We start from the raw sequence: 13,659 nt of genomic DNA on the forward strand, positions 1-13,659 counted from the left end.
ACAATCTGTAAAACTTCACATGCATATTATAAGCATATATTATTATTAAAAGACCTCAAGTTCATTGTGTATTGTAAATATTTCTAACTTTGACATTAGAGTCTGACCACTTTTAAAAAACTATAACCTTGTCCATAACTTTTCGAAAGGTAAGTGTATTCTATGTGACAAGAATTTCCTTTGGATTACCCAACGATTTTTACCTCTTAGGAGTTTACCTACTTTTAGAAATTTTTATCCTTTGGAAGGTTGGGCTGGGACTTTCATGTTTCACGTGTGTATTCTTACGACAAGGTCTTCTCCAGCCGGCTAGTATCAAATGTAATCTTTACCTTTTGACCTTAACCTTGGAGTTTGAGCATCTTTTTAAAAAAAACTTTAACCTTAACCAGAACTTTTGAAGGGATATTATAGTGCTTGGAATTTCATAATTCAAATATACATTCACCGAGACTATAGTCCTTAATTTCTTTTGGTTTTCAACATTTTTGATCTCTTGAACTTGGTATTGGAGTTTGACTTGAATTTGTGAAACTTTTACCTTCGCTATCAGCTGCCATGCATTTGGATGCTTCAGTGTTTTACAAACAAATCTTTTATTTTTAAATAGAAGAATATAAATATTTTGACATTGTTTCCAACAATGGTGAAGAACAAATGATAAGATTTTTCGTTTTTGCCATATTTTATTTAATGAATATATACTTTTATAAACTAAAATTTATAGTATTTTGGAAATCAAAGCATGTTGGAATTTCCTTGTGACATTGGATCAATAAACGTATACATGGTGGACCCGGAACAAGATTGCGCGCGCTTCCGTTTCCCTGGTAACGATACTCTGTGTTGATACCATCTCCTCTGTAATAACGTCAAAACCTGTAAGAAAAATGTCCTTTATGTAAAGGTTCACAAAGCGCAGCATTTTTGAGATGAAGAAACTTCATTCAAGCAACCTTTTTCTTTCATCATGAGTTTTTTGATAAATTAAAAAAAGTGTCTATTTATATTTAATTCAGTATGTATTAAAAATCAATTTCTGTTAAGTTTTTTCATTCTTATTTTAACTTTTAAAATTTTGTTTAAACTTACTATACATGTACATGTATATTTTAAAAGGTAATGTTAGAATTTTTTTTTCTTACCTCGCCATTGCAGAAACAATAGAGAATGGAAACAAAAGCTCCCTGCAAGATAAAAAGCAATGAAAAAATATTAGGCTTTCCAGAGGTGTACGTATTATTCACTTAAATTTATTTATGTTAAGTAACGAACATCAAGATTATAAGTGAGGAATAATACTGAATGCATGTATATCTAGTCATAATTACTGTGAAAATCTAAAGTTAGATTTAGAATTCCTGAAATGTTAATTATCGGTATGTATCTTATATTACAACGTAATATGTGATAATTACCTGTAATGAAACAACCACCGATACTGCATAAGTGTATACGTCATACAGTGTGGATTCTTTATCATTTGGACGCTTTATGAAAAGTAGAAATTGCAGACCAAGCAATGGAATTAAAATCCCCGTTGCTCTTACTGCTTTCCTGAACAAAAAAAGAAAGTGATTAAAAAAATGTAATGATATAAAGAAATCAACGAAACAATATTAAATGGAAGAAGAGCAAACAAAGACTCCCTAAGACATTAGAGGTTGGATCATATGCCATAAAGGAGCAAGAATCCCTTGTCGACCGGTAACACCAACCGTGTAATCATTATCTTGATCGGACAAACGAGAAAAATCTGCTGACATTTCAGTTTGTAAGTAATGGCATAACAAATTACTAGTAAATATAGTACATTAAGAGATTCTCTCTGTCTGGAGAAGGTCGATCTACCAATCTATGAACTTCATACCCGTATATCCAAAAAAAAAAAAAAAAAAAAATGCAGGAATTTTTGTATAAAGTGATGTATATCTCTCTCTCTCATTATTATGTTTAGAGAAAGCATTAGGTTTAATTAACATGGTTACACTTAAGAGGCTTTTAAGAACCTTATGTCATGTAACATCTAAAGATGGATAGCTTATTTATAACATCTTGACACAGGACTGAAGAAAACGTTAATATTGGATATAGTCAACATCAAGAATAAAAGCGTTTATTCTATAAATTCTTGACGTATTCCGTTATATCATGATGGATCTTTGAGGTCTAGCTATACAGAGACATCAAACCGTCTCAAGATCACTTAGGATTGTGATTTAACACCTGATCTGACGTCATTGGACAATACTTCCTGTGCAACAGAGGAGGATAATAGAAACTTCATTTTTGATTGGCAACCATTCAGTTAAAATATGTTCATATTTTTTATATCAAAGTCACACTTAAAACATCAGGAACACAATTATATATTTGACTAAAATTTTATCAATTATTCCAGTGTTTTAATTTTCAAAGTGCTACCCTTTTTCTCACTTTTGAAGCTTTTGAATAATGAGTTGAACTAAAACAAAGCAGAACAACGGTATTAATTGAACCGAAGTTCAGTTTCAGTAATAGCCATAAAAATGTGTTTGTGAAACACTGATGCCCTTGGCAGCTTATGGCAAGGGTTGAAATTATTTTAAAAATGCAAGTTTTGCTCTAAGGTCAAAGCAAAAATTGTAAGTACCCATTGGAAGGTCTTCTAACAAGAAATACACCTGTGAAAAAGGAAAACCCTAGACTAACGATTGAAAAATTATGGTCGGATTTAAGTTTTTGTAAGTGAGTTAAACTCTAATGTCAAGGTAAAAAAAATCAAAATTATTGCTGTCCGAAGAAAGATGTTATCAGAAGGAGTACACCTGAAATATGAAACCCGTAGTGCTAACAGTTCAAAAGTTATGGTAAAGGTTAAGAGCCATTCTCTGTAATGATTTGAAATTTTATATAGGAGCTGTGGCACGCATAGTCTCAGAATTTCTCCAAACTCTCTATGATAAAAGTCATTGATACCCTTAACTGAAATCAGGCAAAAATTGGTTGCTATGTTTTATAGTTACCATGGCAACATGTCTTAAAGTTCAAAAATGGCATTTTCAAACATGTTTAGAGCCCCATAGTTAACATTTACGGCAAAGAAAACAATTGGCAATGACTGTTTCCAAAAGTTGGAGGTCAGATGTCTCAAATGCATGATAAACATGTTTGGTAAATCAACTACTACATACGTTACTATGGTAACAAAGTATTCAAAAGTAAAAGAAAATATTCATTGAATTTTATAAAGTCATACACGTAAAATTAAAAAAGCAATTAAAGGATGAAATGTGACCAAATAATAGAAAAAAGAGCCTTGAAACATATACCAAGAACAAAATATGATATTTCATTTTGGTTGGCAATGGTTGCCAAGGTTTTTATACCACAGAGAGCCTTCAAAGTAACACTCTGTATGTTTAAATCCGATCCAATCTTTTAAAAAAGCACATTTCCTCATAACTGATGATCAATTTTTAAAGATGTTGGTGTGCTTCAAGTTTTCCCGTTTGAAAAAAATCAGATTAGATTCTTTAAATAGAGCGTTGCTATGGAAATAAGCAGAAAATATATGCTTAAAAACCTGAAAAATATTTTCTTTTCTTGGATACGTACCCTTAAATGTAGATTCCCAAAACTTTTATGATTGATATTCATTAACAGCTAACTTGACTTTTAATTTTGACTATCATCCAATCTCTAAGTGGATGCAAGAAGTTGGCACGCAGGGTTTAATACTAATATAAAGTTTACAAAATCGAACATTTTCCCTTCTTGGTGACCATAGCAACAGCGTTGTTTTCTTCATCAAATTTTATCAATATATGATATTCAACTTCAGTTCTAACAGATAAGTACTATTCAAGCTGAGTCTTGTAATTTGTTTCTTGATTAAATGGCAATTTAATTCTTAATGCAGCGAAAAATAATTCACTTTTAAGCACTGGTACTTTGTTTCCATGGTAACACTGCAAAGTAGCAATTATACCCAATTTTTCTTATGGTTTTGGTGTTGCAAGGTCCTAAGGATGTATATTAGCCAGTCTTGAATTTTCATGTTTTTCCTCAAGACAGTAGCATTAACCCAATCTTAGTTACTTGTTTTGCATGGTTACACTGTGTTACCATGGCAACCATAAAAGTTATTTATAGAATAATATTGCTTATACTTATATACTTAAGGTCAAACATTTTCATTGTTTTTCTTAAGTCCTTGATTTAGTTTGAGCATGTAACACCTACCATTAGTGAATTCAGAGTGTTTTTCAGCATATTTCAGCATTTTAAATGTATTCCAAATGTAACCTTGGTTACCACTTACTTAGAGATATATTCTAAACAATTTCTTTACAGTATAAGTGACATCAAGGTGTCATGTTTTTGTGAGAATGGTTTATTTGCTTTTTTTAGTTTTTATTAAGCCACAATCAAGATTTAAAGTGGCTGAAAATCTCGATTTTTCAAACTTTTCCGGCTGTTGCCATAGCAACCGAGACACATAGCAACGAAATTTTGTTTGATATTTGTTTCTGATGTCATTTTCTAAGCATGGGTGAAGTTTCATCAAAATCGGTGACCATGCGTGGCAACGAAGTTTAAGTGGTTACAGAGAATGGCTATTAATGTCTTTTAAAAGTGGTCTAAACTCTAAGGTTAAGGTCAAAGAGTCAAATATTTTCAAAACTAATGAAATGTCTAGTCACAGTTCATAAACATATGAAGTATGAAAGTCCTAGCATTATTTATTCAAAACTTATGGCTATGGTTAAAGTTCGGAAAAAAATGGTAGAAGTGGGTAAAACTCCAAGGGCAAGGACAGGAGTTAATTTTGGTGGTACCTAATGTAGAAGTACATCTGACCTATGAAATATGAAAGCCATAGCCCCCACCTGCTCAAAAGTTATGGACAAGGTTAAAGTTTTTGCGGACAAACAGACAATTAGCCAGACAGACGGACGGACAGGGCAAAAAATATATACTCCGATCTTCAATTACAGAGGATAAAAATTGAATAATATTTTGGCAAAATTTCCCATCATACACTTTTGGCCAGATATGGATTTTGACAAAGTAATCTGAACAGTTATAAAATAAATCAAATAATAAAGATTTATACACCCAAGTTAAGTGAATGTCAAACGACAAAAGAATGACAATGCATCATTTTCTTCCAAAACCGCTTTTTTCTTTGAGCTCACGGCAGATGTGACCGGTCGTAGAGATGCTTACTCCTCCTATAGGCATCTGATTGCACCTTTTGAAATTTTCAGGGGTCTGTGTTTTATTGCCATTTTGACAGATTTCTTTTGTTTTAGATCGATCACTGTTTGTAATATTCGTTTTTTTTTATTTTAAGAACTGTTTTTACAAATTAAAAGGTTTAAATCAATTGTTTTAATTTCAGTGTTAGAAAAGACTTTAAGATACCTAGTTTGAGTCGCCTCAGGAAGTTGTCGTAGCTTTGTTATAAGTAAACGCATGATATTGATAAGAAATATGACGTTAACCTGAAAGAAAAAAAAATTATATTATTAACAAAGTCAAGAATATGCTATTATTAACAAATTTGTTCATGATAAATTATTCATTGTGATAAACTTTCAATATAGCTATGAAGTGTTCGATTAATATTCTTTTTTTTTCTCGAAATGTATTCTTTCAAAGAACGTTTGATTATGTCCATACATCCAATCAAGATAAAGCAAGCAAGCAAAAAAAAAAAAAAAAGAAAAAAGGATCAAATTCACTTTTAAGATAACTTGCCATCATTGAAAGGACAACCGGTGCAAAGGTGATCCATTGCAGGGAACTTTCATATAACCAACAGCTGTAGGAAAAGCAATGTGTGATTTATAAAACAAATTGTCTTTATCAGTGTTATTCATCATTCAGTCTTTTGCTTTAAGATAAATAGAAAACATTGGCATTACAATAGGTTAAATCCTAGACTACTCATGTACTTTTAGACGTTACAATGTACTAAGTTATTTTTGCAATAAAGAGTGGTGGATTAAGAAAAAAAAGAGTTTTGTTGCAAGAAACAATTAACTTTAAAAAAATCCATTTCATGATAGGAAAGGGGGAAAAAGGGGGTGAAGAAAATTTAGACATTGATGAAATATGTTTCGATTTTTTTATTGTCTGGATGACAAAATTTCCTTGAAAAATGAAATAAAATCGCCTTCATTATTCAGAAGATATTACAGAAAAAATAAAGAAAAGGTTTACACTATAAATCCCTTCAGAAAAAGATAGAATTATGACAAATCTAAATATTGATGGTGTCTGATGGAAAAGAATTAAGATATATTATGTTTACGTTTATGACAATCTGGTCTTAGCATGGTTAAGAAAGTTATTAACGTACAATTGTATGTTGTCCGACAGTGTTGCCCTGATTCCGGCGTAGGCAGCTGTCAACACCAAGGGAACTACTGTAATAAAAATATTTTTTGTTACTTAAAAGCCTTCAATCTATCTTTGTCTAAGCATCAGAGTCAGTTCTTCAGAATAGTCCAAAGAGTTAGTGCTTGAAGGACAAATTAAGTCACGGAAAGGAAAATTCTAGAAAAATGAATAAAATGTATCTTCCGAAAACAAGTCAGAAGAAATTAACCTAGATGTCCCATTTCAGTATTTGAAATCTATATGTTCCCAAAGAGTACTGAAAAAATTAATTATGCCAACATATTAATTTTTGCTAAAATTCAATGTTTGTTGGCACGCACCAACTTTTACTGGTTCGTACTCGTCGGATCAAAACCCAATTTATCGAGAAAAGGTCATACACATAACATCTTGAGCTTGTTGATTCCATAGTCATGATAGTATAATAGTGATGTATACTGACCCAATTTCCATCACTTTTTCACGAAGCAATAAAATGATAAAAGATCTCTCTGGCTTATAATAAAATTACACAATTAAGCACTAATTAATTCTATACTTACCCCAACCTATGATAAAGCAGGCAACAATAACGTAGTTTCCAGGTTTAAGGGCGTTCATGACTAAGGTATGTAGGAAGAGACCCTCACAAAACATCCAGGCAAAGTTACTCACTACAGCATACTGTGTTATAATGTGTAATACCTGGCACCACAACTGAAGAAAAAACATGGAAAAAGTTTCAAAACGATAATTTTCAGAATAAAATTATGAAAATAAGAATCTTAAAATGTCATGAACATAGTTTATCGATAGATAATCAGAGGATCGTCTATGTTTAGAATTAGGTCGACTTCTTTAATCAGTGTGACAGAATTTTATACATTGTAAATATTTTGAGTAAATCTCAAGATTTCTGATGACTGATTTGGGTGATATGTCTTTTACACATTGTGTGGTCATTACTTAAAATTTCACACTAAATTGGCGGGTGTGACCGGTCGAAAGAAGATGTTCTATACTCTTTGGCACCTGATCGATTCTCTGATGATTTTAGTGGTCCCTGTTTGCTCCTTTTCCAATTTGTATTCTTTTAATTGTCTTTTGAGCTTAAGGACAGACTATATGTTCCTTATTACTAGAACCCGGTAATATATAATCTTTTACAAGATTTTGTCATTGAAGTATTGCTACTTTGACATGCATGTAATGAGGTACAATGTACCTTACCAGGCATTTGTGCAAGATGCCAGAGGAAAGTGTTTCTTATATAATCCTTCTGATAAAAACCTTAAAATTTGCCAATTTCTTTTTTTTAGTGTTTCAATTTTCCAAGGCGATTGGAAACCGGGTTAGGAATCGGAATGTAATTGAAATTAGAAAGTTTTTTTCATAAATAACAGATATTCATCACATGTCATGCTTATGCTACCTGCACTTATAGTCTGCATACGTGCATATTAATATAACTCAAGGCCTCATAAATTTTCAGAATTTGGTATCGGTTTTAGATTCATTTAGTTAATTCATGTAAACAAAGATCACCCATGTACTCTCCGAATACTATTATCATGATTTGATATATATTTTTAAAATCTTTTGCCTTATACTGTTGTATAAGACAATGATAACCAATGGAAGACGCATATTAGTGATCAGAAAAGAAGCATACTGTCACGATCTACTGCAGAATTACACATTGTTGTAGTAAAAAAGGATAATGACATTAGTGCAGTAAAATCCTAGATTTATTTATCCATCACTTCAATCATGAAAATTCGGTCATATTTCATGGTCGTGATTTCTTTTCATATTCCTTAACAAGTAGAAAAACAGATTACGTTTACACTTTTATACATTTGATAAATCTTTTACTATAGTATAATAATAAATATATATATTGTTTAGTTAATTTTTTTTCTCATGAGGTTCATATTTTTATATTGCATTTACTAGTAATTATTTCAAAATCATACATCACTTGAATGGTTTGTGAAACTAATATAAACGCTTTCAATCTAAGATAAAACTTCTGCATGGGGTAGATCCCATAGTAAAACAGTGTACCAAAATATCGAAGTAGCGGTATTTGATATAATAGCAATTGTAGTTAACAATTGTAAAAAGGTATCACAAGCATACTTTTCTACCATAGCTAAACTTTTATGTAGTCATTAATAACACTAATGTTTGATAACAGAACTGGGACAGGTTGTTTAATATATGCTCATGGTATTTATAAACATTCAGAGAACAGACGTAAAGGTTAAACAACATTGCTTCCTCAAAAACCCAATCATCCATTGTTTGCATAAGTTTATTTATCTTACCGTTCTTGAAATCACCCGACTGTCAATCGGTATAATATGATTCAATGAAAGTGCTTTTACTTCTACATTTTTCAATAAATCATAACATAAAAGATGGAAATTTGGATCATAGTCATACTGTAAAGTAAACGCAATGAAAATTATGTTTTCTTTACGAGCACCATTTGAAGAATATTTATAACTTATAGATGTTATATCTTTGACTTACCGGATTCTGCATCAGAACACTCTCACTTAAGCAGACGACAGACAGGTAGATGACGTTGAATAGATCAGTGATGACGTAAGATAGAAACAGGTTCTTGTGTACTGCTACTCGGTCACAATTTAATTGCCTGGAAAAAAAATGAAACTGAAATTTCTAGTAAACCTTTTAGAGTGCTTAAAAATTATATAAACCGAAGTATTTCTCTTAATTAAATATCATATTTATTTAAGTTACTTTTTACAATTCCAGGAAAATGGTAATCCCGATTAATAAGTATTTTATAACAATCTTTTCCATTTCAGCAATGACCCTCTAGCTCTTGTACAATCAATAATACCAAAAAAAAATTCACCCTAAATATAAAAAAGAATACAGTTCTTTACCTGAAACTGAAGAAAATAACAAGTGCAGCAATAAGCAATAGGAGGGATATACTGAATCCAGCAATGGAAACATATACATGTAAAAAATGATCTTCTGTCTCCTAAAAATTTAAGAAAAAATACTGATAACGAATAGTACTAACAAGCAGGTTTGTCCTCTACAAAAATTTGAATTTTTCAATTATCTTAATTGAAAAATTTACATTTTTTTTTAAGGAACATATGTGCGAAAATGTGGCTTTCAGGCAAAACACCTTCGGTTTCCATTACAAAATGGTATATTTGACAAATATAATTATAATTTTCAGATTTTTTTTCGAAATATATATAATTATTTGATCTGCTACATACCCAGGTATATGCTAATCTTTATCTTCTATTCGTAAATTGTCATTATTTTTTTAGAGTAGTGTGTTATACTTGCTTTCAATACTCTCTGGTAGTTTCTACATCCCAGATAATTAGCATACTCCTTTCCTGTAGATGGGTGTACATACCAGGAACCATTGGAGAGACAGTCAAAGTAAGCAAAATCTGAAGAAAAAAATCATGCAACAAAAAATTAACTCAATTTTTAAATATAACAAGAACATGTACATACAAAAGATGAAAGTATTTGCAATGCTTCAATATTGAAGCGGAGAAAAAATAGCAAAATCATTTATTTTTCTTTCAGAAATCAAAAGTACATGTACTATCAACATATAAATTAGACCACCTTTATGTTAATATATTTTTTTTTTTAAAATTTGAAATTATTTGATTTTCATTCCTATTTAGACACTCTCATTTGTGAACTGTAATTTATCGAGAAATGTGAAAGGTTCCCACTCTCTGGTGCAAAGCCCGGTAACTCTGGACATGGGAGATAAGCCCTACTTCCTGCCAACGTAAAATTCCAACACCCCATAAAGTGATCATGTCTTGGCGTGCAATACAACAGTCCTGAAAATGTTATCAAAGAAATTATACGGTACAATATATCTGCTCTGAAACCAGTACTAATAAATCTATTTTACTCTGACCTTCAATCTTCATTTCATTCAAACTTGCACACTTATCTGTAGTCATGTATTTTTTTTATTCCCTGCAATCCGAAGCTTTTTTATCTGTCATAATATCCTTTTCCTAATAAATATATTTAACTGAAATTTATATGAATACAGATGTTGTTTACGATGTTGTGGACATTAAATATCTTTGTGACCTTAAAATCACTAAAATGTAATGCGCAGAATGGTGAGCAGAAGTTGGTCAATCAATCATTTATTATACATTATATGGACATCTGGCATAACTCAGATTCAGAGTGCTTTTTAACTGTAAAAGTACAATAATATGACATAATTTTTTTTGCTTATATCACAATAAAGATGACATAAATAAAAATATAGCTTTAAAAAGTGCATCGACTTTGTTCCATTTTCAATAGTAACGCAGAAAAAAAAAATCACAACCTTAACATTTACTTAAGGCAAAAATCATCTTGTCTGTTAAGGACAACCAGTTATTCTCAGTACAGTTGTACTTACAACGTAAGCTATAGTTATAAGTATACTAAAACATTTATATAGTTACAATAGTGTATTAATGTTCACATGTTCAGAGAGGAGCTAAAAAGAGAAACGAACCAATGCAAGCGATGTAATTTTTTTTCACTTCAGTAATTTTTATGATAATATTTCCAAATCTAAGGTACATGTATATGGTTGCTGTCCAAAGAACTTTTATAAATAAATTCCAAAATTGGAGATAAATTGTAGCAGTGGTAGCTATCTTTCCCTTATACATTCCTGATGCCATTAGACATGAAATAAAAAGAATTACAAAGTGACATTAAATTCAAAGAATCTCAAGGCTTTGGCACTTTGTAAATTATTTCCTATGCATTCAGGTACTTATGAAAGTTTAGTTTTCTTAGTCACCCTAACTGCAGACTGTAGTCTTAATGACTTTTATATGAATTGTCAATGGACATAATTCATCGTCATGTCTGCGACTATAACTGAGCCTCATTTGTCATTCAATAAATTTGTCTGAAGAATAATATGGTTATCTCTAAAACGCCGTCTAGGTCAGTTTAAATAAAAAAAATGGTTACACAGAAATAATTTATTAATTTCTGATGATATTACGAAACAGCAAAAAGTAGGTATTTAAACATCACCCATTTATTTTCTTGCATGTCTACATATTTTCCGTTTGAAAAAGTTGAACTGGAAATAGTGCATGAATTATGTATCAATTCCTTTGATATCTAAGAATCTTAAGACACCAGGTCAAACCCTCTCATCTTGCACGCACAAAAGAAATAAAACTGAACGGATCAATAATGATAAAAATTTACGAAACCCTCTTACAGCAAATGTACGTATCAACAGAGGTCTAACCCTTGACTGGTCTATATGATTTTAAAGGGACATTTACCTTAAAATGTCGACAGATGTTAAAAAAAAAACTTGAAAATTATGATATTTCTTGTCAAACAGACCCTAATTTGTCATTCATCAGCTGCAGGTTGTTTAGCAAAGGACATCTGCAAATGTGTTATAAAACAATCCCCAAGTGACAAGTATAGGACAAAATTTGCAGCTCTCCACCGGCAAATGGTGGCGTCTCCATATAAGTGCAAAATTCTCGAGAGGACATTAAACAACATACAATCAAACAATAAGTCAAATGAGTGACGCCTTTCTTAAAATTTTCCCCAATGAATTCATGCTTGAATAAGTACTTTTTTTTCATTTTCACAATCATGTTGGCAGGGGATGTTTAATCTCTTTGGCACCTGATCTGATATTGCGTCTGATGTGTTTAGGGTCCATATTTGCTCCTTTTCAATGAACTTTTTAACATGAGTTATATTCGCTATGTTGATATTTTATTTTGTCATTGAATACTTTTTTTGTGAAAAATATTAAAATTAGGGAATTGGTCAATTATTGATTTCTCATTTACTTTCATTGATCTTCGGTTTTGCCTCCTCATTTTAATTTTTCTCTCAACAAGGAAGTGAAAATCTACCTCAAAATCTAATTTACATACATGTATTTGTGTCTTTTTTCATACGGGATGAAGAATATCAGCCACACTTATCTTCGATGAGAATATTCTTGTTTTTTTTTTTTTACTTGAAGAAAGAATTTTATTAAAGTTAAAAAAAAGTACAAAGCAAGTCTCTCTCATATTAATTGATAATTTAAATAAGGTATTAGTTCTATAAAAATAGTTCAAAAAATAGTTTTATCTATTTAGTATGATTTTTTATTAATTATAATGAAATGATCTTCTTTACTAATTGCACTGACTCTGGTTTGAAATTTGATCGTAGCGTTTAAAATAAAAAGAGCTTATCTCTTTGATTTAACGATGACCGTAATTAAATTATAATATATGTCATAAACATGTATACTTACCATTGTTAGGTTGAGGTTTAGATATCACATTGTCGATGCACTGTAGTTTGGACCAAGCATGGACACGTTTGTACAAAGGATGTTGAAACAGACTAAAATTTCCAGTCATCTTTCTACTTTAGAACTCCACAATTTCAATTCACTGTTTATAAATCGTTTTTTGCACAGTTAATCTACAGACAAACTTCTTGTCGTTTTGTTTTCAGTATGCAGACTGTTTTCTAAGAAATGACTCCATGTTTACTATAGAACACTTTGTCTGTTTTCTTTGTGTAAGGCAGGTGCTCTCCTTCAAGTAAAATTGGAAAAAGAGTTAGTGCTTGGCAAGAATAATCACGTCTAAGGAATCGAAGTATCCCACGAAAAATATTTAGCTGGACCTCAAGAGAGTTTATTAACAATGAATATCAAATCATTCAGCTTCTAGTGAAATAAAAGATGTATGACAGCTTACATTAATTTGTAAATCTGTAATAATAATGAAAAAAAGATCACAGAATTTGATTTTTCAACAAAGAAAAAAAACACTGAACAAAATGGAACACACGTTCGTTTTTCCCGTTTCTCCCCTCTTTATATACTACTAGTAGTTACACGGACAAAATTATTGATCAGGAACACTTGTTGTGCTTGCGAACCTTTATCAGTAGCTGCGCACGAACTACCTGATTTATCAACATCAATCTATTAAAAGATCATGATGATAATTATTTTTTTTCTTTACAAGATTAAAAACGCACATTTTATTATCATCTTGAATTTTGTCGATATTTAATAATATTTTTTAAGACTAATAAATCAAATCAGATTGCATTGATTTTAATTATAATGAGAAGAACTAAGTTTAACTACTGCAGCATCTTTTAAGTTTTAACACTGTTCTGGATTTACTGATGATAGCCTAGAGGGTGACAAAACGTTTCATTCATAATTATTTAAATAATACATCACAT

At 30.9% G+C, this 13,659-nt stretch overlaps 1 protein-coding gene across 1 annotated transcript; it reads right to left on the reverse strand.

The window, feature by feature from the left end:
• Positions 1–735: 735 nt before the first annotated feature.
• On the reverse strand, positions 736–13,227 carry LOC134250948 (calcitonin receptor-like). Its single transcript, XM_062733309.1, has 12 exons — positions 12,707–13,227; positions 10,122–10,235; positions 9,715–9,824; positions 9,291–9,391; positions 8,908–9,034; positions 6,933–7,086; positions 6,350–6,416; positions 5,746–5,809; positions 5,410–5,489; positions 1,419–1,557; positions 1,146–1,187; positions 736–879 (listed from the first exon to the last, which is right to left on the reverse strand). Exons 1-12 carry the CDS (start codon positions 12,813–12,815, stop codon positions 739–741), a joined length of 1,248 nt encoding a protein of 415 aa, XP_062589293.1. The 5' UTR covers positions 12,816–13,227; the 3' UTR covers positions 736–738.
• Between the last annotated feature and the right edge of the window lie 432 nt (positions 13,228–13,659).

Source organism: Saccostrea cucullata, unplaced genomic scaffold, assembly GCF_032062105.1.
Source record: "Saccostrea cucullata isolate Sc308-1 unplaced genomic scaffold, CSIRO_AGI_Scuc_v1 ctg391, whole genome shotgun sequence".
Classification (NCBI taxonomy): domain Eukaryota; kingdom Metazoa; phylum Mollusca; class Bivalvia; order Ostreida; family Ostreidae; genus Saccostrea; species Saccostrea cuccullata.

Bases quoted from the DNA above. Each gene is read 5' to 3' on its own strand.
- LOC134250948 (XM_062733309.1), bottom strand. From the start codon at position 12,815: ATGACTGGAAATTTTAGTCTGTTTCAACATCCTTTGTACAAACGTGTC. The intron at 10,236-12,706 runs GTAAGTATACAT...TAACATTTTCAG, and splicing joins TAAACCTCAACCTAACAATG to GACTGTTGTATTGCACGCCA. The intron at 1,188-1,418 runs GTAATTATCACA...TTTATCTTGCAG, and splicing joins CGGTGGTTGTTTCATTACAG to GGAGCTTTTGTTTCCATTCT.